General features: G+C 43.6%; 1 protein-coding gene across 1 annotated transcript in view; it reads right to left on the bottom strand.

Annotated features, from left to right (window-relative positions):
- Window positions 1-27,910, bottom strand: part of LOC124799227 (cytochrome P450 6k1-like) — a 148,210-nt gene that overhangs the window by 49,434 nt on the left and 70,866 nt on the right. The window contains exons 3-4 of the mRNA XM_047262766.1: window positions 17,914-18,152; window positions 6,325-6,587 (exon numbers count right to left, since the gene is read on the bottom strand). Coding sequence (XP_047118722.1) covers window positions 6,325-6,587; window positions 17,914-18,152 — 502 coding nt within the window. The remainder of the gene's footprint in view (window positions 1-6,324; window positions 6,588-17,913; window positions 18,153-27,910) is intronic.

Here is a 27,910-nt window from a genome sequence, read left to right as displayed (position 1 = left end):
GACTGTAGCACGTCATCTTCGTGGTGTAGCAATTTTAATGGCCAGTAGTGTACTTAAACCTAACCAACCTAAGGACATCACACACATCCGTGCCCGAGGCAGCATTCGAACCTGCGCCGTAGCGGTAGCGCGGTTTCCAGACTGTAGCGCCTAGAACCGCTCTTCCATTACGGCCGGCGACACAAGAGGGGAACATTACTTTCGTCCTTACGTTTTACTCATCAGTGCATTATCTTGATGCTTGCGATGTCTATTAAGCTGCTAAATGAGGACATTTACTTTGTTTTTCGTCTCTTTGTTAGGCTTCTAAAAAAGAGAAACTGATGCTCCACAACTTCCATCTTATACAATTTTGCCACAAACTGGTCAGTTCCCAGCTATTGCAGATCTCATGTAAACGTAGAAAAGTAAATGTAGAGAAACAGCAGATTTATCATACTGCGCACACTAGTCTTGCCTTATCCTACATAACGTCACTTAAAGTAAACAATTAAAAAATACTTACTTTTAAGACAATTTCTCCCTTATATGCTTTGTGCATATTCCGGGAAAGGTCTGAATCCCTAAAAATCCGCTATCTGGCTACGCTCATGAGATGAACCGTTATTTATTTACATGTAGATTCCCTAAGAAAATAACCCTTCCAGACCCTCTGGCTACAATTGTGTATAGCAACTTTTACTGCTTTAGCTGCAACAGAAGTATTTTTTACAACTGGAAACCTCAGGTACACATTTACGAATGTTCAGCCTTTTCATAATGCGCAAGTGCTGCCATTTCTTGGGCGTCACTGTTAAAATACCGGCGAGTCAGTGTGGCAGTACACATCAGCTAGTGACCACCAGATCACACGGATCTGGTTGGTTCGCTGTAGTCCACTATGAGATTCAATATTGTTATTCAGCATGCTCATAATTGAATGATCATCTTAGTGCTTATTACGATAGAGAATGTTTCGTAATGAGTTATTTGAGTCCAGAAAATGAAGCCAAGAGAACAAAGTACATTTTAAAAACGGAGTACATATTTTTGTATAAATATTGCATCTGAAATCATTAAAAGATGGCTTAAGTGCATTACCACATAAATAAACATTTTCTTTCCTCCAGGAAGAATCCAGATCTGTAAGCACTGAGGCAGGCGGAAAATAATGTGAATTTGGATCTCCACGCTATCGAAAATGTATAAATTATAGGAATAATGTTTTATTACATCAGAAGTGAATTCAAAACTTTGTATTAATCTGTAGCTTTTACAGTGTAAGTACCATGGGAACACATCTCGTTTGAGGCTGTTATTTCCCTGGTATCTGGTACGGGTTCATTGTGTCGTCAGGTAATTGCAAAATGTCATTGACTGCAGTTATCCGTTAGAGATCTGAAGAAGGAGTAACCATGTGATATTCTTGCTGAGTAAGTACGATGTGAAAGTCCTTGGTGGTGCCATAGGGTGACTTTCATTTTTCAGATACGACTTTTGCTTAGTGCGACCCACTGATTGGGTCCACCCCACAGAAAATGAGTTGTATGCAATCTAGGGTCCATAGGATAAGGGGAAGGCATGGTCCCATGCTGCTATATTTGCAAAAGTGTCATACACATCATATTTATTTTTCCTTTGAAAAACTATCGCTCAGAAATACTTTAGCAATATAAGTATGAACCAATTATTTCATTCCTTTGAACTTAATCATTGTTATTCCTGTATTAACTTTACTAACACAGTCTCTAAACCTACTTTACATCATGTTTGGGAGCAAATACTACGAGAAAATCTGATTTGATTTATTAAAATTCTCATTGTTGGATAAACTGTCGTTTTATGCCCTAGAAAGTTCAAATACAACCTGAAGAACATGATGAGCTCGTTAATCGTTTTTCGTGAATTTTTTATTGAGCTTGAAGCCCCTCTCAGCTTGATCGTTTACAACTTTCAGTTTAATAACTAGCGTTTACGAAATTTTGGTTTTCATGCCACTCTGAACAATCTGTCTTAAGGCATAGGCCACACAAATTACATATAGTGAGAAATACTCTTACTCCCCCAAATGGGGCCTCCCAGCCAACAATGCCATACGATCATTTCCATTTTTTTCTTACTGTCTTAAAAATGCACTGACAGATATCGCAATATGACTGACTCCTACACGAATGCCTTCAATATTTTTGTCACGACTCAGTGCATTGCTCATTTTCAGTTTTTATTCAGGAGACTACTTCGGTTCAAAAGTAGCCAAGGGGACGGAACAGTAGACAGCTAACACAAATAATCTTACAGTTTTGTAAACTCGCGATCAATATGACGTTTATGAAGATTTGAATGATACTGAAATCGTAGACGGTGCTGTGGCTTTACAAACAGCTCACAAACGTGCTTCGATATACACACTGACACGTAAAATGCAAATAGCAGAAATTTAATTCTCTACTTGTGGTTGTAGTGCAGATTCATCACCGATCATAACGCATTTTCAAGCAGTAAATGTGTGTCCCCTTGAATCTTGTGGACTAAGGAGGAGCGTAGAGTGGAAGACGTAGTGCCAGAGAGCAGAAAGCGAACGTGTACTGCTGCCGACCTTGAAAACCAGAATAAACATTCTGGCTTCTGTTGAATGCAATGGAAAATATTCATAAAGTGGAATAGGAAATTGTTTCTTGGCAGTGGACACTATGCCAAGACAAAAATTATCATTAATAGGCAAATAGCGACGTTTCAAATCAGATCTGGAGAAAACGAAATATTTTGAGTACTGAAATGAATTACTGTATGAAGCAATGCTACAAATCATCGTCAAGCTAAGTGTGTTGTCATAAGTAAGTGTTTATAGGCGAAGAGAAGTATGTGCATAAAAGAATTTTTCGGGGAGACTATTAAACACTCTCATCGAGTAGAGGAATGTTTTGGAAACTGTACACCGTGACAACTGCATGATGTGTGACTGAAAACTGGGCTATTGTTCACAGGAAAACAACCTGGAAGTATTTGGAACGCAGCAGCATAAAGGGTATTAAGAGTGAAGGGGACTGATGCATAAAGTAGAGGGGTACGGGAGAAATAGACGAGGAAATTTTTTTTGGAAAACTTAGTGAAAGAAATGACGGTTTGCTGAGGCATCTGCTCTGGTGTAAATAGATAAGAGATTAGTAAAGGCAGGAAGGAATAAAACACAGCATCAAACCAGTCAATTATAAAAATTATTACAGAAGACAGCGTAGACTTACCAGCAGTCACTAGCTTACTCGTTGTGGTAACAGATTTAGAAAACTTCAAGTTATAAGTACGAGGTGTGTGAGAAAAGGCTGAAATCAGTGTGAGCGATCTGGCAAAGCTGTGATGTTCTACTTGTGCACACCTATGTGTTCATTACTTCCAAATGTTCAGGCCGAGTTTTCAGCTCAATGCAGCCGTCTCGTGATTTTTGAGAGCGCCATCCGTGAAGTTGTGTTTTTGTAGTGTGGTACGAAAATGGAACAGTGGAATTTATAGCAAGTTTCGCGTCAAACTTGGGAAATCTGCAATGTGACCTTTGAAAAGTTGAAACATGCATTTAGGAAAGATTCCTTATCAAGGGCACAAGGTTTTCATTGGCACAGATCGTTCCTGGAAGGCCGAGAACACGTTGAAAATGAACGTCGCTCAGTGAGATCACATCCGCGTTTAACGAGGAGGATGATGGGTGACAAAAATCCAACGAAATGTTTTACGAAGATGTCCAAGAAAGGCTCAGGAAAAGGCTAACTAGTGAGATGGGATATTGCAGACAAGTGGATGCTGTATTATGACAACGTCCCATGTCACATGGCTACTTCCATGAAGGAGTTTTTAATCTCAAAAGGCGTTCCTATTTTCCACAGATCCCCTATTCAACTGGTCTGAGTCCTTATAACTTTTTCGATGCTTGGCATTGAAAAATGTCTTAAAACGGCGTCATTGTGGGACTCTGGAGAAGATTCAAAAGAATCTCACCAATATGCTTAAAGGCTCTGCCAGATGAAGTCTTTCAACGCTGCTAATAAGACTGAGAAGAAGGACTCCGCTGGTGTGTAGCCGCCGAGAGAACTGCTTTGAAGGAGACAATATTGTCGTTTGAAAAAAAGAAAGACTTTGGTAGATAAAAAATAAGTCTCATTGCTTTTCTCACATACTACATATAACTGATGCGTTTTTAAAAAACAGCGAATATTTTTACTGACAGTGCCTACTGAGGAAACTAATGAGACGAATTATTCACAAAATACACTGACCAGTCAAAACATTGTGACCACCTATGTATTCCGACTTAGGAACGGATAAGAGTGGCTACACGGTGTTTCATGGAAGCAATGACTTGGTTGTTCACTGGAGGGAATTGGCACTACATCACACAAGTCGCGTAATTCCCATAAATTCCGGGGAGGATAGCGATGAACTCTGACTCCACGTTCAATCTGCCAAGTTGGGACGCCAGAACATCAATTGTAACTCCCCCCTGTGTTCATCGAACGACTCCATCACAGTCCTAGGTTTGTGACATGGCGCATTGTCTTGCCGAAAAATACCGCTGCCACTGGGAAACATGAAGGACTGTACGTCGTCTGCGACCGGCGTACTCCTTGGCCATCCTGGTGCCTTACACGAGCTCCACTGGATCCACGGTTGACCACTCGGATGTTCCCCAGGTCACACTGGAGCCGCCGCCAGCTTGTCTCCATCCCACAGTAGAGGTGTCAAGGAGCTGTTACCCTGGAAGACGAAGGATTCGGGCCCTCCCATCGACACGATGAAGAAGGTATCGGGATTTATCTGACAAAATGAGGCTCTGGCACTGCACCAATGTCCATTACCGATGGCCAACCGCCCATTTCAGTCGTAGCTGCCGATGTCGCGGTGTTAACATTGGGACACGCACGGGCCGTCGGCTACACAGACCCATCGTTTGGAGTGTTCAGCGCACTGTGTGTTTGGACACGCTTGTACTCTGGCCAGCAGTAAAGTCAGATGTTAGCTGTGCCGCAGTTCGCCACCTGTTCTGTTTTACCAGTCTGTGTAGCCTACGACGTACGACATGTGTTATGAGGGGTGGCCGCTGAACCCCACGTTCGTCTGGACGTCGTTTGACCTCGATTTCGTCACGTGTTGAAGACACTCACCGCAGCAATCCTCGAACACCCGACAAGTCGTGCAGTTTCCGAAATGCTTGTGCCGAACCTCCAGGCTATCATCATCTGTCCTCGGTCAGACTTGCCCATTCTACACGCGGACAGCAAGCTCACTGACACTCCGTGCATCGTGTGTGTCTCTTCCTAGCAGTCACTACTCGCAGTGATATTCCGATAGTAAGTTTATAATTGCCTCGTTTGATACTGTGCTTTATTCCTTCCTACCTTTACTAATCTCTTATCTATTTACACCAAAGCAGATGCCTCAGCAAACCGTCATTTCTTACGCTAAGTTTTAAAAAAAAATTTTCCTCGTCTATTTTTCCCGTACCCCTCTACTTTATGCATGAGTCCCATTCACTCTTAATACCCTTTATGCTGCGGCGTTTTAAATGCTTCCAGGTTGTTTTCCTGTGAACAATAGCCTACTTCTCAGTCACACATAATGCAGTTGTCATGGTGTACAGTTTCCAAAACATTCCTCTACCCCATGTGAGTGTTTAATAGTCTCCCAGAAAAATTCTTTTATGCACAAACTTCTCTTCTCCTGTAAACACCTACTTATGACAACAGACTTAGCTTGACGATGATTTGTAGCATTGCTTCATACAGCAATTTATTTCAGTATTCAAAATATTTCGTTTTCTCTAGATCTGATTTGAAACATATTGCTATTTGCCTACTAATGATCATTTTTGTCTTGGCATAGTGTCCCCTGCCAAGAAACAATTCCCTATTCCACCTAATGAATATTGTTCATTGCATTCAACAGAAGCCAGAATGTTTATGCTGGTTTTCAACATCGGCAGCAGTACACGTTCGCTTTCTTCTCTATGGCACTACGTCTTCCACTCTACCCTCCTCCTTAGTCCACTAGTTTTGATGTCTCTGTAGTAAATTGTCAGCATGCATCTCTCCACTGCCCGTTGAAAAGCTCTGCTTTTGAAAGGTTTCCACGTTAAGAGCCCACGATTCGCTGTCGAAACTGGTGGCGCTCGCTGAGCGCGGACCTCCAGCTCAAGACGCGTCACGGGGCTTGGTTTTGAACACGCTCATTAGTTTACTGCTGTCCATCCAGTCAGTGTCTTTAACTACTGTTAACGTAAAAACTCGTCAACTGCTTCTATCCTGATTAACTTTCGGTGTTCTGGGCGATCAGTGTGTTTACCTGTGGTTTGCAACATACCTAAGCAACTCTGACATCTTGGGACTGAGGAAGAGCAGACGGAAGCCGAAGCTGGTCTTGAGCCCCGGCGCGAACACCTTCTTCCCCCAGTTGCGGAAGACGGCGTCCGGGTTGCGCTGGCTATCGGACTCGACGCCGAAGCCGACGGAGACGATGACGTCGGTGGTGAAGCGCGCCACCAGGTCGCGCACCTCTGTGGGGCCGCCGCCCGCCGCCAGCTGCTCCACCACCGCCGACAGCTCGCGGCCGCAGTCCGCGATCGTCTGTGGCAGGGGCGGCGCCCGTTAGCCGGCCTTCTTGGTACCAAAAACACAGAGGCGGGGAGCCATGTACGAGGCGCGTTTTTTAAGTAAGCACCATTTTGAAATTAAAAAAAGACGTGCTATGATATCTCAATAATTTTATTTTTACATGAAAGCCTGTACCTTCATCTACGCACTGACGCCATTACAGTCTGATTCTTCCTTGTTTACGTTGTGTGCTAAGTGTTTAAGATGCCTCCGATAACCGTGAGCCCCGCTGACTGTGAAGTATGGGCTGTTATAAGGTTTCTTAGTGCTGAAGGCCTAAAAGCGATCGATATTCATCGTGAGATATGTGCAGTTTACGGAGAAAACATTATGAGTGATGGAATGGAAAGAAAGTGGTTGAGAGCATTTGAAGACGGCCGCACAAATGTGCACGATGAACAACGGAGTGGGCGTCCTTCGGTCGTTGATGAAAGTTTGGTGCAGGAAGTGGACAATAAGGTGAGAGAAAACAGACGCTTTACGAATGCCTCCTTGCGGGATGACTTTCCTAATGTTTCTCGCAGTGTTTTGTATGGCATTGTGACCGAGCAATTGAATTACCGAAAATTGTGCGCACGTTGGGTACCGAAAATGTTGACGGATGTGCACAAAACCAAACGTTTAGACAGTACATTGACTTTCCTTGAGCGGTACCACAACGAAGGTGATGATTTCTTAAGCCAAATTGTTGTGGGCGATGAAACATGGGTGGCCTACGTCACACCTGACTCAAAGCAACAGACCACGGAAATTAAGCAAGGGCTTCGTTTTGCTGCAAAACAATGCCCGTCCGCATCTGGCGATTGAGACCAAAGACTTCACATCTTTTCGATGGGAAATTGTAGATCATCCTCCGTACAGCACAGATCTTGCGCCCAGTAACTACCATCTGAACCTGCACTTGAAGAAACACCTGGGTGGTCGGCGTCTTCAAGACGATGACGAAGTCAAAACAGTGGCGATGCAGTGGTTAACAAGTCAGGCGGCAGACTTCTATGACGAGGGTATTCAAAAACTGGTACAACGTCATGACAAGAGCCTCAATATTGACGGAAATTATGTGGAAAAGTAGATTAAGGTACAGGCTTCCATGTAAAAATAAAATTATTGAGATATCTTTGCACGTCTTTTTTTAATTTCAGAACGGTACTTACCTAAAAAACACGCCTCGTAAAATTAATCCACAAAATGCGATTAGACATTCGTTTTGCTGAGGAGATAGTGAGCGTATTGGCGCCTAAAACAGACCTACCAATTCTGCAGCTAAAAAAAGATCTCTAATAAATCAATCGAGTACAGGAACTGGCTTTCTTCAACCAATAAGCACCGACAATGCCACGGTCACTTGGTGTAAGATCAGTTGGAGGGGGCTAACAGTTTTCCCTTTTATCATTCAGCTAACGTGAAAATCTCACAAGACGATGACTTTCGTTAAAATTGGATCCGTTACTTTCGAGCGTGCCCTGTGAGCACGCTGGCATGTGGGTTCTCAGATTGTCGGGATGCTCGAAGAATTGGCGCCAGACAGGACTCGAAGCAGCCCCCCCCCCCCCCCCCCCCACACACACACAACACGTGTGGGGGCACCTCCTCGCCCGTCCTTTCGCGGTCGCGACTGCTGCGGCGCCGCATCGCCTACACAGGGACGGCCCGCTGCCCTCAGATGTCCACAGCCGCTCGGGGATGTCGGGCGTGTTGCTTCGTGTGTAGCCGAAGCGTGGCCATTATCACCGTAACACAGGGTGGCGCAAGTGAAAGCCACCCAGACAAGTGGGTGCGATTGGACGTGAATGTGTGACGCTCACATCTCGTTACGCCCGCCACATCCACACCCGTTCTGAGCGTAACAGTACAGAGGGGACGATGGTACTCACAGTTTAGCAGCGGGTGTTCATCGTGCAAAATTACAACAAAGCCGTGAAGGCGGTGTAGTCAATTTTTAATTGAGAAGTTTAATGGTGTCAAACTGCCACGCAACGCGGAGTCCGAAAATGGCGTCACACAGGATCTGTTGCGAACAAGTCAAAAAATCGTTCCGAAACTGGTCCACACACTAGAAAATGTGGCTCCAGTTCACCAGAAAACGCTTCAGAGTCCTACCAGATCAAGCCTATGTCTGTCGCGAGAGAGCAGCGTATCACGTCTATCGTGCGACGAATACTTCACTTGCACCTGATCGTGCACCCTTACCATCTCTTGTTCCTGTATTACAACCGACAGATGCTCCTCAGCGCCTGTTTGTTCACTGAGATGACAATGAATGACTTGGCCTGGTTTCACCTAAACGGTTATGTCAGCTCACGGATTCATAGTGTCTCGGCAGCGGAGCATCCACATAACTTCCTCGAAACAACACTGCGTGATCATAAGGTTGGGGCTTCGTCTACAGTGTCTGCATGTCGCATTATTGGTCCCACGTTCTTTTATCAGACGCTGCCTTTGGCGTGTTACGTTGTCGACATTTTGAAACAGCTTGTGGCAACAGTAATGGAAGAGGAAAAGACGTACTGTTACTTCTAACAGGATGGAGCAACTGCCCATACAGTCTACCGAACCTCGGAGCACATTTACACAACCTTCACGCCTGACATAGTAGAGGTCAGTCTGGTCGCGGCCCCATCTGGCCACCCATGTCACCTGATCTGTCAGTGTGTGATTACTTTGTCTAGGGATCCCTCAACCACGAGATGTATTGCAGCAACCCTCCTAGTCTTCCAGAACGGCGGCAGAACATTTCGTATGAGACTGCAGCAATCCCAGCAGTTCACCTTCGACCCACCGTCAGCGACTTCCTGACCAGGGCCAAAACAGATGAATGGTGGTCACTTCCAGCACCTGCTATAGTCAGACCGGTACTGGATTCACTTTCCTCTGTTGTGTTTCTTTGTACCCCGGAACTCTGTTCCCTGGGCCATTTTTATTTGCCTCTCCACAACATTCGAAGCAGCACTGTACTCATTGCGGGCTTCAGCCAGGTAGCACGACATGTGGTCAGGAGCTTGCACTGAATACTGCAGCTGTAATTTCCCAACATCATTACTTTGAAACGAAGGTCCCCAATATCTTTCTGGTTATTCTTCCAACTGTCACCATTCAGTTCCCAATACTAAATTCGGCAGTAAATTCTTTTTCCTATGCAGTTCATCTAACTTTTAGTTTTCTCTGCCTCGTGATGACTGGGTGTTGTGTGATGTCCTTAGGTTGATTAGGTTTAACTAGTTCTAAGTTCTAGGGGACATGACCATAGATGTTAAGTCCCATAGTACTCAGAGCCATTTGAACCATTTTTTTTAACTTTTAGTCCATGGGTACAGCCTCCTCCTTCCTCTCTGATGTTCTGATGTGATTTTCAAGTCACAACAATTGGATAGTATAGTACTAACCACTAAGCACTGAGTTTCTAACTGTCAAAGTGATAAGACGTGTGTATTTGGGCCAGATACAAGAGTTTCCACTCCACTTAAAATAACAATTTACGAAGCGCCTACATTTCTGGAGCTCTCTTGTAATGCTCAGTTCTTCGTAATCTTAAAGGAAATATCCCCATTTCCTTGTTGTTTCTTCCAGCTTCACTTTTTACTGTGTTGCTGATCTTGTTGCTGCATTAACTTATATTTCTTGGAAGTACATACGTTCTGGGGTTTTGATCGTTTTGGTTAAAATTTTACGCCTCAGCTGCTAATGTGAGTTCATCATACCAAAATTCGTGTCTCTGAATGCTCATTTTTCCTGATATTTTGATATCTTTCGAAACAGAGGATTTAAGAGCATAGGAGTAACTTAACCTGCCTACATAAGTTGGTTGTTTAGGACGACAGTTATATAAGTAGCTTATGACTATGCCACAAAGTACATTATACTTTTTATAAATGCCATATGAATTGTATATCTCTTTGCACTCTGCATTCCCCAAATATATTTTGCGTTCCTCAGTTCCTTTTTTGTTTACTAGTTTTTTAGTTTAAGTATAAATATTTCCATAGTGTATATTATAATTTTTATAAATGCCATATGAATTGTAAATCTCCCTCCACGCTGTGTTTCTCATATACACTTTTCTTTCCTTAAATCCTTTTTTATTTCTAGTCTTTTAGTTTCAGTACAAACATTTCCACAATGACTTTGCAATTCTAATTTACCTAAAGAAATTTTATCAATGGCAGTACTACAAGTTCGCATAAATCTGATTTGAAAATTTTATGAGGGACACTTACACTATACGGAATGATAAGGGTAAATATAGCTGTAGAGTAGGTACAACACAAATATTTAAATTCAAATCTCCGCTGAATATTATCTCATTCTCTTTAGAAGTTGAAAACTTGATTAATCCTGCTGGTTGTTTCATGAATAATTCGCACTGCGACTGTTATTATGAGTTTTTAGACAACATAGTTGTATCGAGATAAACAGCGAATAATTTGCTTGTAATCAGCTATTCAAAATGACAGTCACAATCGCATTATTTATTTTGACGAATCCAGTAAGCGACCAAATGGTGTAAATTGCCCTGAAACTGACCCCATCGCGGGTTGAAACCAGTTGGCGGCAAAATAAATAATGCGATTCTGACAGTAATTTTGAATAACTGATTATTATTATGAGATTGTCACGCATTTCTACTTCTCCAGCATAACATTCAAAAGTTGCTTACAGAAAAATCTAAGAAAATAAATGTTTTTAGGTTTGTATTCCTTCTTCAAACAAGTGGCAACTCTGCCATCATCTTGACTTCTCAGAGTGGCTAGCGCCCCCTGAATAACTTTAAATTCCAACGTACAGTACTTACTACAAGTGTGAGAACGTAGCGAAAGAAAAGCACACAACCCAGCTAAACACTCGGGCACGCTAGTGGCAGGTAGCGGGGCGATCCGTCACGCCTTGACTTCGGAGCTCTCAGTCGCTCGCTGCGATCCGCGGTTTGGCCGCATGGACACATCGCACGATATGCCGACAGACTGCTGCGATCCGACGCTTGGGTGTGGTCCATAACGTAACCACCGAGTAAGTTGGTCCCGTTTGCATAGTGAGTCCAAGTGCTAGTCAGGCGCTGTTTGATTCAAATTAAATGATATATGTTCAGCGACTTTCCGTTTTGCGTGAATGAATCAAAGAAAGAGAACACAGTAATACATGTAGTCGCTAGTCAGTGAGGCCTCGTAAAAAATCCACAACAACGGGACAGAGTTTCTTTTGAAAGCGTAACGATGTTCTCCTCTCACATTTCTTTTGCAAAATTCAGACATCAAGCCACCGTCGGCTGTTTTTCCTGTGATATACTCAAAGAATGTGCGGGGAAAATAGATGATGTGCAGTTATTTATTTATCTTTTGCACATCCTACCTCAATCTTCGTATGTCCTCATTGTATTTTTTTATATTTGTTTTTGTGTGATGGCTAGTTTTCTGGCGTTTAAGCCAAGTGTGGTAATCTGAGAGATTATCTCCAAGAATGTGTGGGCACGGATCTCATGGATTCTGCACTGTAGTTCCAAGTCGTTACCAACTTATGACCACCACCCTTGGGTGTAGAAATCAAAGATGCAAACGTAACTGCAGATGCAGTGTGCCATGGTTGGCTACCCTTAAAAGCCCAGCTCTCCCGTCCGCAAGGACCGGAAATGGTGCAAAGTGGTTCAAATGGCTCTGAGCACTATGGGACTTAACATCTGAGGTCATCAGTCCCCTAGAATTTAGAACTACTTAAACCTAACTAACCTAAGGACATCACACACATCCATGGCCGAGGCAGGATTCGAACCTGTGACCGTAGCAGTCGCGCGGTTCCGGACTGAATCGCCTAGAGCCGCTCGGCCACCGTGGCCGGCTGGACCGGAAGTAGTGTGGGTTTTCGAGGGCGCCACTTTAGGCACTTTGGCGCTGTCTGTGAAGGAGTGAAGTTCAGTTCTGTACTTACTCCGAATGATCTCAAGAATGTTGATATTGTGTGTGAGATTTGTAGGATAGATCAGCTCTAGTCTGTTTCTTTCGCAGGGAATGCTTGCAGAAAGCACAAAGGGATATTTGTTTTATCATTTCATGTTAGGATTTTCACCTAGGAAAAATTTGTTAGTCAGATCTTTGTCTTGATAACGGGGGTGAAATCATGCGTGTGTGTAGAGGTAAGTTCGAATTATTTATTGCATGTGGTAGAATAAGTCCTAGATTTAATCTGTATGTAAAATATTTTGCTCAGGCAAGAACAATTTCGTGATGAGTAATGGATTCCTTTCGCTCCAGTAGGCCTCGTGGTTGGGGTGTGGATAGACAAGATGGAGGCTGTGTGCTTGTTCCGTATTACTTTAAGTCAGGATGCATCACAGTATTAAATTGAAATAATCTTGTGTTGAGTAATTGTTGAGCCATTGATTGACTCTGGTGGACCACGTGGCCGTCAGCCACACGGTCAGTGGAAACAAAGCCTGCTTACAGCACATTCTGTGAGATTCTTTTCATGTGTAGTTATAAGTTTTACAGTTTATGAGTGACTTCTTGCTAATTGCCAGGAACAGAAACATGGTGAGTAAATGTCATTGCTTTCACAGCCCATAGACGGGCATGGCACGAGGCAATGCAAAGTGCTGTTCCTAAGGCATACAAAGAATGGTAGTAGGCAGTGCGTGAGAGTGCTGTACCTAAGAAGAAAATTGTGTGAAGATTATTAGGCAAGGATGGCAACAAGGTGAGCGAGGTGGAGCAGAATTGTCCTTCTGTTGTATGAGCTACAGAATTAGCCAATACAAAGTCCTTGACTACTTCAGTTTTAAGATTTATATCGGAAAAAAAGATTTGTTTATAACTAGGGGAAAGAATTTTTGTTGAATCTCTAAAATTGATCATTGGAAGTAGGTTACTGTTCTGAAAGGGACTCTTGGATTGCAAGCTCTTCAGTTACATATGCAGTGGGAATAACTATCTCTTACTAATACTTTTGAGCTAGAAGAAATTTCAACAAATGATTCAGTACAAGTATGTGAGAATGTGTGTGAGTGCGCAGGGGAGAGGGAACATTCCCATTACTGGAAAAAATGGAAAGGATCAACTGCAAACAGGGGACAGACAATATGGACGCCAATCTAATTTTTGTACTGAACAATACGGCGAGTTATTAAGTTTCAAAACTACCTACATTTTGTATGAAAAGAATGCGCCAGAGTAATAATCTAATCTTAGACAGTACATGCAACTATCGCTACACGTTAACCTAACAATTTCATGATCAGTTGCTACTGAAGTCTTTCAATTACTAACTAAGATGTCTCATATGTATATTCAGGGGGGGGGGGGGGGGTATGTCTGCTGTTCCAACTATTATTTGCATGAGTCAGTTACCAAAGCCATCAATTATAACAGGTATTACTATAAAGAAAAGTATTACAAATGTTTGGGCTATAATAATACCATTAAAGATTTGGTCATCTCTGATTAAAGATCTGGGTTGTTGTAATTTGGCACATGTAAATATTCTTATTGATGTTCCTACTTTTCCTGCTCACGCTCCAAATATAAAGTATAGAGCACCTTTGTCTCTATGGTTTGTTGAGAATAACCATTTTTGTAGTAAAATGTCTGACATTATAATTGGTGGATTATAAAACTATTCATGAGATTTTTCTATCTTACCATTATTGGTGTTATATTCAATGATGATTCTAGAGTGCAGTTTCAGAGGTGTGAAGATTTACTAAGACCTACAAGATTGTTCTTTTAATTATAACTTTGATGGTTATTAGTTCATTTAACTTCAATTGTTTGATAAAGAACTGAAGCTTAATTTTAAAATCAGTCCCATTGTTAATTTTTATTGATAATGAGTTTTCTATGCATGATATAATGAGTGTTGAAAATCTAGTGCGGGTGTAATAATAAAGTGTAATGGTAGTTAATACTACTGTAACTGTTATAGGTGGTTGTTATGTTATTTTCCATAAGCGATTATCCAGGTTAATGGGGCTAGTCTGAATGGTTAATAAAAAACAGATACAATTGTTCTGGAATCCAAGAGTTAAAAATCCAAGGAAGGGGGGGGGGGGTAACCCCCAAGTGATAGTAGTGACAGGAATATTATAAATTTAATGTCTGTTTTCACATTTCTTGCCAAATAAATATGATTTATGAAGAACAAAATTATTAGCTTAAATAACAAAACTGCAATGAAACTTAGTAGGGAGTAGAAATAAAATTAGAGTTCATAAGTACTTTCTCTGACAGTTAACAATCAATTATTCATCCCAGATTGCTGATTGATGAATATGCCAGAAGCTGCTTTATTGACTTTGATTTAAGGGGAGGCGGTGGCAGAAATAATGAAAAATTTAAAAATTACTTTTATCGGCTTATTTGATAGTAAATATAATTGAGATTATTATCCCAAATTTTTTCCTTGAAATTCGAACTACAAATGGTATAAAAAAATTCAAACCCTAAGCAGTGTAATGCGCCAAGCCCACTTTTCAATGTACCAAATGGAGGAAAAATTTCATTGCAGAATTTGGCCTGTGAACTTAGAAAATGTAGCTTTAGAAGGCTGTGATTTTTTGCATATGTAACAGTAGTGTTGTAAAGAAGGCTGTGGAGCCATTTTCTGGTTCAATCAGTGTGGTATAGAAGGCTGTGGAGTGTTGTAAACAAGTTTTGTGCTGTTCAGTGGAATTCGAGTGACACTTGATTTATTGTGCCATTCTTTGTGCAAGGTTGAATCTGTCGATCCCTTTTTAGAATGCCTAGGCCTGGTAAAGTATTTAAAAAATATAGTAACTCCCATATTTCCAATATGAAGCGAAAAACTGACATTGAGGATAGGGTCGGGCCTGCAGATGCAAACATTAGCTTGTCTCCAAGCGCATCTAAAATAAAACTTGGGACAGGGATTGTGTCAGAAGAAACAAGTCATGGCAGAAATACATGTTTCCGAATTGTGGATCTGGAAATGGTGGCAGAAGCACTTAGAAAAGCCTGCAAGTGCTCTGTTTGTGGAGGAAATGTGGATTTGGTTGATGATGGAAAGAGAGAAGGTTTGGTTTGCACATTGCACATTTTGTGTCAAAACTGTGATGCTAACAGAACATTCAAGACATCGAAGGCCAGTAATAGAATCTATGAACCCAATATGAGATTTGCTTATGGACTAAGATGTATAGGGATTGGAAGAGATGGTGGAAACCTTTTATGTGGTATTATGAGCATGCCTGGTCCTCCCCTAAAATTTTCTGCAATGAATACTGCTCTCCTCAATGCTGTTGCAGAAGTAAGTGAAGAGAGCATGAAAATGGCAGTCCTGGGGGCAATTCAAGAAAATTGTGAAGCAGCTAACAACAACAAATAGCAGTTTCCTGTGACAGTTCCTGGATGAAGAGGGGGAATACTTCATTGCGTGGATTTTCAACAACCATTAGTGTCGACACTGGAAAAGTATTAGACTTAGAGGTGATGTCTAAATATTGTTCTGCATGTTCCTTGCATATATTGACGCAGGTAAAGAAACAGGATAGCAAGAAGCCCATAAAGCTGTTTGTAGCAGAAATTATGAAGGCTCCAGTGATGGTATGGAAGCTGCAGGTATGAAATTCATTTTCCATAGATCTTTGCAAAAGTATGGAGTAAGATACTTACAGTATTTAGGATATGGAGACTCTAGTGCTTTCAAGAATGTAGTTGAAAGTCAGCCCTATGGAAAAGATTGCACTATTGAGAAACTGGAGTGCTTAGGTCATATTCAGAAGAGGATGGGTGGACGAGTCCGAAGAGTTGTTGCAGACAATAAAGGTAAGCTACTAGAGGATGGGAAGCCACTGGGAGGTGAAAACAGACTAACAAAGAAGAGAATTGACAGCCTACAAGTCTATTATGGTACTGCAATTAGAAGTAACCTCACAAGCTTGGACAGTATGAGGAAAGCAGTATGCTGACAGCGGTGGTCTAGCGGTTCTAGGCGCTCAGTCCGGAACCGCGCGACTGCTACAGTCGCAGGTTCGAATCTTGCCTCGGGCATAGATGTGTGTGATGTCCTTAGGTTAGTTAGGTTTAAGTAGTTCTAAGTTCTAGGGGACTGATGACCACAGATGTTAAGTCCCATAGTGCTTAGAGCCATTTGAACCATTTTTTTTGAAAGCAGTATGGGCCATTTGGTTTCATTACTTGTCGACAGACACTACACCTCAACATGGCCTCTGTTCTAATGAATGGTGGAAATTTTTGAAAAGTAAGGAAAGTGGGGAAGCTTATACCGATAAAAATAACCTTCCTTATGAGGTTTCAATGGCCATTAAACCAACTTTTAAAGCACTGGCTTCACCAGAACTACTAGAAAAATTTCTGCACGGGAAAACACAGAACCCAATGCTCTTATTTGGAAAAGATGTCCAAAGACTGTGTTTGTTTCCAATTTGGTGGTGAAGGTTTCTGCTTTGGAAGCTGCAGCAGTGTTTAATGATGGGAATGTGGCAAGACTTCACATCCTCACTAAGTTGGGCTTTACATCTGGAGTCTTCACTGAGCAGATACTGCAGATAATCGATAAGCAAAGAACCGCGAAGGCGGAGACATCAGCCCAGAACATACAAAAAATTGCTAGGCAAAGGAGCAGAGAAGCTAAAAGAGCTGTAGAGGGTGATGAGGAAGAAATGGAATGTGGATATGGGCAGTTTCAGCTAAGGTATGATAGATTTTTTTTTTTTCATTTCATCCAAGCTTTAAAATGATTTTTGTGCAACTTAAGTTTTTCTGCTTTCAGGAACACACATATCAGAAACTACTGGAAGAATTGCAATGAAATTTGGCACACCTGTTCTTTTGCTTTGAAGCAATATTTAAGTGGAACGAAATTTTAATCGAGATATTATACACAGTTTTGTGGTTGATAATATATTGAAAAGTTTGCTTGTAAAAAATGTTCGAATCCAAAATATCGCAGAAAATAATAGCATTAATTTACCAAAAAGTTACTGCACTTAATGGTACACCTATTAGTGTAGATTATTTTACCATTAAAAAATTTGACAAATTTGCCTCGAAATTATGAAAAAGTGTACCTTAATATAATAAAACAATAAAAAATTTAAAATTACCTCACTGCCTTAGATTGGTATTAAAATTCTGAAGTTTTTAAAAAAATCATATTAGATCTCTGTACATAAGTATGCAAAATTTCAATGAGATTGAACAAAAAATGACAAAGATACGGATTTACAAAATCAGTGCAAGATTGCCACCGTCTCCCCTGAAAGAAACGGCTTTTGCCACCTCGGTGTACTGTGATTCTGTGAGGGGCGCGCACAGCGGAGGCCTGGCGGCGGCGTCACCTGGAACATGAAGCGCAGCTTGCCCGACGTGAAGGCGGGCGTCAGCTTGGCTCGGCGCGCTCGCCACTCGGCGCCGCGCAGGAAGAACAGCTGCCGGTTGACCGGCTCCTCGTCGTCCAGGTAGACGCCGCGGTCGCGGAAGGCGCCGAAGTCGCGCACCAGCACGCGCCGCACCAGGTCGGGGTCGCGCACCAGCAGCACCGGCCGCCCCACCGAGTACAGCCCCACGAAGCGCTCACCTGGCGGCAGGGCGGCAGCCGGGTAGTGTGTGGGTGGGTGGGACCCCGGTACTGCAGTCGCCAGCGAGCTCCCCTTTCAGACCGACTGGCTACAGTTGTCTACATTAAATTCTGCTTTCTCTTAATTACAACAGAAATACTTTCCCGCAGTGGAAACTTCACGTACACATTTCTGACGTTCAATGCTTTTATCGTGTACAAGTGTTGCCAACTGCTGGGCATCGCTATAAAAAGTCAACCAATCATTGTAGCAGTGTACAGCAACTTGCGACCACCAGAATACGCGGAAGTTGTTGGTTTTTTATACTCCACTGTATAAATGAATGTCAATGAATGTTAGTTATTGGACGACCAGCCTATTTGTTACAGAAGTGACCATTTCAAAATTAGTTATTTTAGTCCATAAAAAGAAGCCGAGGGTACAAAGCATATTTTCGAAACAGGCACATATTTCTGTATAAATCTTGCATCTAAAATCTTAAAAATCATCTTAGAACATTGCAGCACAAAAGAAAATTTTTCTTCCTCTAGAAAAATACGGATCACAAAGATGTTTTCCAAATATACACATACACACACACACACACACACACACACACACACACACACACACACACACACATCTCCAATATCGAAGCTGCTTTCGTGAAAGAACGAAAAACTGCAGTAGCGTCTGTAGATTTAACTGCTGCTTACGATACAGTAAGGCTGGACTGACTAATATTAAAGCTAAACCAAGCTGTGCCTTGCTTAACGATTATCGACGGTGTTTTTTAACATGTTCTAAGACAGGTATTTCCGAGTCTGCCATCACGACAAACGAGCAAATCATTTACATTCAAAAATCATCTTCTGCAACGGTCTCTCCTGGCACCGCTGTTGTTTAGCATGCATATAAGTGAGACGTGAGAAACTCTGCCCACTATGTTTTGCTATGGAGATGACAGTAACAAGACAAGAGCCTGGCGGATGAAGGAAATGTGTTCATACAACACTTAAGATTACTTGCCGACTATTACAGAAACTGCAGATTGTACCCTAACCGAACAAAGCTAGAGGGACAGCTTTCCACATCAACAACTGCTTTGCAAATCAGCCGCCAAATGTCAACTTCAGTAAGAAAACGATTAAAAACAACCGTCACCCTAAGTACCTCGGAAGCACTTTGGATCGTTAACTACCATTCAGGACTCACCTCACGTCACTTGCAGATAAATGAAAGACCAGGAACTCGGTTATGCAGAAACATGACGGAACTTCCTGAGGGCTCAACCTGACACTCTCCATACAGTGGCGTCGTATCCTGAATATTCTGTGACTGAATATTGCGCGCTAATAGGGTACGACAGTGTTCATGACACTAAGGTACAACTGAACGGTACTATGAGAACCATAACAGGTACCTTGAGATCAGAGCTTCTGCCTCGGCTGTCTGTTCTCAGTAACTTCGCTCCGCCGCAGTTTTGACGACAGGAAGCAATAACATGTGAATGGGACAGCATGCAATAACATGCGAATAGATTAATAACTTGGAGTTTTCCAGGAAATTCTGCTCAGTCCATCCAGCATACATCTTAAGTCAAGTAAACCGTAGTGGACAGCGCTGAAGATGTGTGGAAGGAGAAATTGAAAAAGAATACAAACGTACGTCGTCGTCCTGGCCTCCAAGACCCCCCTAGGTATATCGGGGTTACAACTGCCTAGAAGAACCTGGTGACAGCTGAACAGGATCTGATGTGGACACGAAACAACTGACTCTTTCATGTGCAAATGGGGACTCTCAGACTTCACATTATATGACTGTGAAACTTCACGGCACGCAGTTCATCATGTTCTAGATGAATGTCCCAAGAGAAGTTTTGGAGACGGGAAGCATTTTTTCAACGCTTCTCCCGCAACACTGAACTGGATAGACTTCCTTAACATCACTCTATAAGGTCAACTGAAACCAGAGCTCTTGAATATTACTTTTGTATTTCATTGTGTAAATACTGGCGCAAAATATATATGTATATCCATACGATGAATAATAAGTATACTAATCATTACGGCACTGGCTGACCACTGGACAAAAAACTAAGCAACGTCCTCTTAAAATTTTACAGATTGCGTAGATTCCACGAAATTGTTCCACTGGGTTGACATCGGGAACCTGGGAAGGCCAATTCATTTTAGCAATCTTATTGTGCACAAACCATTGTGTCACTTACGGTGTTTTATGACATGGTGCTGTATCGTGATAATACAAACAAATTGTCGGTTACTCGGATGGGACGAAGCCCCCCTGGTGCAGTTCTAACACTACACGAATAACTCACGGCTTTATACTCCGGCGGAAGTTACAGCGTCGACTTGGCTCCGGACTGCGCCTTTCAACGCCGCTGCCTTCACTGGTTTCGACTGATGTGGCAGAACGTCCTGCAGACATTCGGCACTCCATTCAAAGTATACCCAGGACAGCACAAGGCGCCATGAAGGCGAAGCATGGGCACGCCCCGTATTAACACCCACAAATAGGTAGGAGGATGCCTTTGGTCAGAAGGTGTGTTATAAAGATTGACATAAAAATTACGCTTTGAGTGCATTCATCCTTGCCGGCCGGAGTGGCCGAGCGGTTCTACGCGCTACAATCCGGGGCCGCGTGACGGCTACTGTCGCAGGTTCGAATCCTGCCTCGGGCATGGATGTGTGTGATGTCCTTAGGTTAGTCAGGTTTAAGTAGTTCTAACTTCTAGGGGACTGATGACCTCAGCAGTTAAGAGCCATTTGAACCATTATTCATTCTTCTTTCAGATACTCGACCCTGAAATTACCCTGGTCGTCTTAAGCAGCCGAGGTGGGCTTTTGCTCCAACCTTGGCGTAAAATGTCTGTCAATTCCGTTTCTAAACTAAATTCCTTTGCTAATTCTTCGTCGTTCGAAAGGTGCACTCTGAACAGGGTAGTACGCGGCTGAGAGGATCCGCCTCGACCCGCCCCGCCCCGCCCCGCCCCGCCAGCTCCCTCCACCATGGTGTCCCTGCGGCCAGACCGACTGCAGCACGTAATGTCCTTTAAACACGTTTCTCTAGCTGAACCACATATTCACGGTCGAAACGGGGTCTTAGAAATTTTCGATAAAACCTTAGCAGAATTGCCCTGCCTGCTCCCCAAGCTGCTTGACAAACACATTCTAAAATATTTACCTTTTTGAGTCACTTTGCCGTCATGTGTCTCAGGTGTGGCAGCCGAGTAAGTAAAGTAGGCCCAGAAACGACACGCGTCTTTAAAAAAGCTATTGCTCTTTCTCAGTAAAGAAAAATCAAAAGCAAAGCTCTAACGGTTAGAAAAGGACATCAGAAATTTGCAGCAATGCTTGAAGACGAGCTAAAACAAGACAAGCAGTCCACTAATATGGGGCGCTGAGTTACTTTGTTGGTCGCGGCCGTCATAACAGAGTGGACAGTAGTTGCAAATATTTTCATAAGTTAGACACTACCATAAGGACACAGCTTTCTGTTTCAAAACTCTAGTACCTTCCGCCGTGGAAGTCGAACACGCGCCAGAACAAATGGACGTGGCCAGCCCATAGAGGGATCCGCCTCCGCGGCGGCTATTCCGCGCAGCGAGGGCGCCACCGCTGCACCACAGCGGCCAACAGCCGCTCCCTTCGGTTTCGTATATAGGGACCCGCTCTGCCCTAGTCCAGTCAGTCTGGTACTCGCTCTGGATTTCGTTTCTATCTCGGCGGTACTGCGCTCTGGTCGTTGCTCGTTGTTGACATTTGCCTGGCTCTGGTTCCGAGTGGATTTACTGATGGTGTTTGGTGTTGTGGTTTCTACGAGTCTCCGTTGTTTATCTCTTCCTTGTTGTGTCGGTCATAGTCGGTTGTCGTTAGTCTGTCGTCCGACTCGTCCTTGTGTTTACCCGGTGGTGCGTGCTCCACCGCCGGCGGCTTCCCCGCCTCACGGCTCCTATTCCGCAGCCCAAGGCGTTCCCGCAGTTGGTTTTGGTTACTACAAAAACCATCAGAGAACATATTCCCAACGCTGTATTTAAAATAATGTGTGGAAGGGAACGACACTGAGAATACTGCTAAAAATCCTCATAGACGAATATGAGCATATTATGCCTCCAACAAGCATCTTAACATTTTTCTACGTGCTCAGAAAATCCTATTTCATTTCCGTCTGCAGGAAGGTCAACTTATCGATGGTCCATCTACTGATGGACCACACAAGAAGTGAATAAGGAACTGATGGATTCTAAAATGCTGGGTAAGTGGGGCTCGACCATCCGCTCAAGGGCAACACAATGACCTCTACTCGGACAATTGTGATGTCTCCCTGGTTTGAGGAAGGGATTAAAATGGCCGCTTTCCACGAGTCAGAAAATTATCCAGACGCCCAGATGAGCCTGAAAAGAAAAAAAAAAAAAAAAAGATTTTCTGTGCTCGTCCCTGTGAGGTTCGCAACATGTTGTAACCGACCGTATCGAGACCAGGTGATGTGCTACGAATCGGGACAACTTGAATCTAATTCCGAAACAGAGAGGCGGCAGTTATACACTCCATCACTAGTGGGGCCCAAGTCCCAGCCACCCGTCTCAGTAGCAATACTGTGGCGCTGAATGGTTGATGGCTGGATTGGTGAAAGTTCTGCTATTGTGTAACCTGCGATGAAAGTTGCACTTCACAGGATTTTACATATAAATAGTAAAAAACTGTTGAAAAGTTGGGTAATGTACATCGTATCGATCAGCAGATGCCTGAAAGGAACTAATCTTGACAGCAGGATACCAGTTCAGAGCAAACCTCTGACACAGTTCTGCATATACACCGAGCTGACAAGTCGTGGGATGTACACATATGCAAATAGCGGTAGTATCGCGTACACAAGATATAAAAGGACAGTGCACTGGCCGAATCATCATCCGTACTCAGCTGATTCATATAAAAAGGTTTTTAGCATGATTATAGCCGCACGACCGGAATTAACAAAAATGGCTCTGAGCAGTATGGGACTCAACTGCTGAGGTCATTAGTCCCCTAGAACTTAGAACTAGTTAAACCTAACTAACCTAAGGACATCACAAACATCCATGCCCGAGTCAGGATTCGAACTTGCGACCGTAGCGGTCTTGCGGTTCCAGACTGCAGCGCCTTTAACCGCACGGCCACTTCGGCCGGCTCCGGAATTAACAGACTCTAAACGCGGAATGGTGGTTGGTGGTAGACACATGGGACATCCCATTTCGGAAATCGTTAGGGAATTCAATATTCCGAGGTACACAGTGTCGAGAGTGTGCCGACAGTACCAGATTTCAGGCATTACCTCTCACCACAAACAAAGCGGCGGCTGACGGCCTTTAGTTAACGATGGAGAGCAGCGCCGTTTGCTTAGCGTCGTCAGTGCTAGCAGACAAGCAACACTGCGTGAAATAACCGCAGAAATCGATGTGAGATGTACGACATTACACGGTAATGGGCTATGGGAGCAGATGAGCGACGCGAGTGCCTTTGCTGACAGCACGACATGGCTTGCATCGCCCTCCTGGACATTTGCAAGGCCATATTGGTCGGACCATAGACGACTGAAAAACTGTGGCCTGGTCAGATGAGTCGCGACTGCAGTTGATAAGAGCTGACGGTAGGGTTCAAGTGTGGTACAGGCATCAAGAATCCGTCGACCTAGGTTGTCAAGAAGGCACCGTCCACACTGGTAGCGGCTCCATCGTGGTTTGAGCTGTGTTTACGTGGAATCTGCTGGGTCGTCTGGTTCAGCTGAATCGATCACTGACTGGAAATGGTTATGTTCGACTACTTGGACACAATCTGCAGCCATTCATGGCCTTCACGTTCCGAAACAAGGGTGTCATGTCACCGGGCCACAATTGTCAGTGACTAGTTTGAAGAACATTCTGGACAAATCGAGCTAACGGTATGGCCACCCAAGTCGCCCGACAGCAGGACGCTGGGGAAGAGGTCCGACACGATATTAGCAGATATCGCCTCAGTGTAGATGATGAAAGGTCTCATTGGGTTAAACGAAACACGTTGGTGAAGAGCAGGCCGCTCTGTTGCGTATTGTACGGAAACACGCCAGACATGAGTTCTTTATTTCTCAAAGCGTCATGTACCTGCCGCATTTGACCAGTCAGCATCACTTGTGTTCGTGTCACCTACCGCAACGTGTCTCGGTCACTATGGAGATTTTGACCTGTGGGAACCAAATAGAGTAGTCCACCGAAATTCAGTGGGACCAACTTGCTCTGAAACAGGCATTAGTGTGACGTAGTCGATTCCGGCGCTTTCTCTTGCGTTTTGTGATCGACAGTGGCTGTTCTGGTGTCCCAGCATGCTGCTTCATACAACTGCGTGAGTTGTTGCCTACTCTACACTTTATCACAGCTTTTGATCTGCGATACAGTTCCGTTTCTTGCATTTCAGGTACGTTTTTAAGTTCAAATGGTTCAAATGGCTATGGGACTCAACATCTTAGGTCATAAGTCCCCTAGAACTTAGAACTACTTAAACTTAACTAACCTAAGGACATCACAGACACCCATGCCCGAGGCAGGATTCGAACGTGCAACCGTAGCAGTCCCGCGGTTCCGGACTGCAGCGCCAGAACCGCACGGCCACCGACATTTTTAAGTCACGGTTACGAAGTATACTTCTTCATGTGGCATGTTTGCTCAGTTTGCACTTTGCATTCTCTTTTATGAGCTGTTCAAATCCACGAGCACATATCGTGGCTGTATCCGGTTATAATTACACAGTCTATTGCAACATCTCTCTCTCTCTCTCTCTCTTTCGTTCCCTCCTCTCCCCCCCCCCCCCCCTCTCTTAAAAGTAAGGGAAACTTTTTATAGCTTTCATTTTGGGTCCTGTCCAAATGATCATGTAATTTTCCATCCACGTGTGACACTTGTACTGACGAATTACATTTGTCCATCTGCGGCTACCTACTCTGTACAATGTTTTGAACATAATAATATTAATTTACGATATCTTGATTATACAAACGCATTGCATTAGAAAATTCCCTTTATTTATACGTACAACCATGTGGCTTTGTCCATTCACATTAATGCTAGGTTACATCGTGGGATCTGCTCCAAGTCTCTGTGTTGTTTGCTTCGGAAGAAAATTTCGTTTTAAATTTTGTAATGGGTCAACTATTTTCTTAGTATCTCTCAGGCAACGCGACGTCCTGAGATACAGCTTGGAATAGTGGTTTGACTAATTCCACATCCATCTACACAGCTCATTGTTTAACTATTTTTCAAGTACAAATAGAACATAAGGCACGCACATTTGCTCTGCTCGAGCTCGGCCTACAAGACAAAGTTCATTACACACTTAGTCATTAGTTAAGTAGTGAGTGTGCTTGACATGTCACCTAAGTGAGCCGTGGTAAAAATTGCTGTTTTGAAGAGCGTGCCGCAGCGCGTAGTGTGAAGCAGTCGCCCTCCGTTTCTGGCGGTGGCGCCGCTGTGGCAATCGCAGCTTTGGTGTCTCCCTCTGGTGGGAAAGGGAAAAGGTTGCCTGTTCACGTGCATTTTAAGGGGCGCTATGAGCTCGCCAGCGGGAGTCTGTCAGTCTCTGCGAGTCTAGTAGGTCGGTCAGTCGGAGAGAGGCTGGGTCAGTCTCGCGTCACCAGTTGCTGGTCTGTCTCTCGTTTGCATTTGTGCGGCAGTTAGTGTCTGTCTGTCGTCGGAGTGCTAGTATGTCTGTCGTTTGGATCAACCTTTAAAGCCAGAAAATGAGAGTCTTGCCACTCCGCCAGTAACAGAACTCAGCTAGTGGTCGCCCGGTCGGGGCTGAGTTCCTGCATCTGAGTCTGCGCTTTAGGCTGCCAGTCTGCTCGAGTTGCTCGGGCAATGGTCATTGGCGGTTGGATCGATCGGTTGGTCGGTCGCACACTGGGACACAAGATGACTTGTCCGCCTGGAGCGTCGGCGCATGTGAGGTCGCCACGTGAGTCCAGTGGACCGCGCCGTATAGCGAGGGGTAGTGGCTTCGTGGCCGACACGAGAGCAACAGGAGTCAACCCACGACATCGGTCTGGCCGGGGCGAGCTGCGACGCCGTGAGGCGGGAGATCGGCGCGCCTTCCTGCGTCCGTTGAAGCGGCTGGCAACAGACGGTTCGGGAGAGCGTTTTGGAGGTGCTGCGCCAGGTCTTCGCCAGAAATCGCAATTATTAGAAGCTCAGTGATTAGTGATATGTTGTTTCAGTTACATGTTAAATTCTACTTGTGTTGTTGGTCAGTCTCTCATCACCAGCTTGCTCGTTTGTCCTTCGTCCGCAGTTGTTAGGCAGTTAGTGTCGGTCTGTCTGTCTGTTGGTCTGCCATACGTCAGTAGCTACCTCTGTTATGTTTGTCGGATTCGGTGTTAACGAATTTATAGATTTAAGGTAAAGGCCGAATTCCTGAAATATGTTTTTATCTTGCCTATCATCTTGCGAGAGGGTATATGTGTAATGTAGAGCATGTTGTACTCTTTATGTAAGTCTGAATTTCATGGGTTTTACTTAAATAGTCATTTTTATAAAGTTGCCACCCATCCACCGTAAGACCCCTTTTAAAAACAAATTGCACTTTTGGTGGAAAATAATTTCTTAGTGTGAGTGTTTGTATCATTTCCATCCCTCTTACGGGTGCATAGTTAATGTGTTTGTGTGAGTTGTTAAAATTTTTAGTTTAAAGTAATCTGGTGTGTTGCAGATTTGCACCAGTGTAGCCTTTCAGAGGTCGTTGTGAGCGGTCGTGACTACGGCCGTGGTGAAAGGGGGCGGAAGCTTCTCAACCCGAAGGCTCCTACTGAAAAAAAAATAAAAATAAAAAATAAAATAAAAAAAATTATTCTGCCTCTGAATAATTGTAACGATATTTCGAGGTTTCTTTTCTGCTTATAATTTTAAATATGTTTTTGAAAAGGCTTTTATGAATGTAAAATTTCCATTGGTTGAAATTTAATTTGTTTCCATCAGTTACTCCTTGGCAACTACTTCCACGCTCACATAGTGTGTTAATGTTCTCGATGAATCGCTAGTAAATAAAGTAAATTATTTAAGAAAAGATTTTGAAAGTAATAAATTTACGGTTCAGGCACCTTCTTCCTGAATGATCAAAGGCTGAACGAATTCGAGAAAAGGACTAATAGCCAATTTGATCTGGTATGTTATCATTACAGACACAAAACCAGACACAGCTAAGGTAAAACAGCCGCAGAAAAGTAATTGACTACCCTGAGCTGGGGGGTGGCGACCTCCTCTGGGCCTCTTGTGTAGTGGGCTCGGCTCGGCTACCACAGCCGCCCTGCAGCCCTGCCAGTCTGCCCCTCGCTGTCGACGACTGGCAAGATATTCTTATCAGATAATGCTAAATCCTGGTGACGAGATCACGGTGAAAAACTACAAGTGAACCTCAATTAACCATTCGCGAATAAAACATAAAAACCACATACGCCACGTGGACATCATCATCTAACAATAGGTCCCACATACTCTGTCGACCTCCTGTGTGAATGTGACGAAAAACAAAGAATGGTATTGTTGAGTCCGTGCTCGCCGCAGTGCTACAGATCACTCGCATAGCATCCCACACGCGCCTCTTTGTCCTCAGAAGTGGCCACCTTGCAACACTAACACGGCTGCACACAGCGCGTGCTGCAACTTTGTGTAACTTAGAGCTTTAAAATTACGGAGCCTAACAGTATACACTGCATCGATAGTGGTGCGTCACAATGACAATGAGAAGTAGCATTTGCCTCA

The sequence above is a fragment of the Schistocerca piceifrons genome, chromosome 5, assembly GCF_021461385.2.
Source record: "Schistocerca piceifrons isolate TAMUIC-IGC-003096 chromosome 5, iqSchPice1.1, whole genome shotgun sequence".
NCBI classification, from domain to species: domain Eukaryota; kingdom Metazoa; phylum Arthropoda; class Insecta; order Orthoptera; family Acrididae; genus Schistocerca; species Schistocerca piceifrons.
The sequence above is the reverse complement of the archived record's forward strand: the minus strand, read 5'-3'. Positions and strand labels throughout refer to the sequence as shown.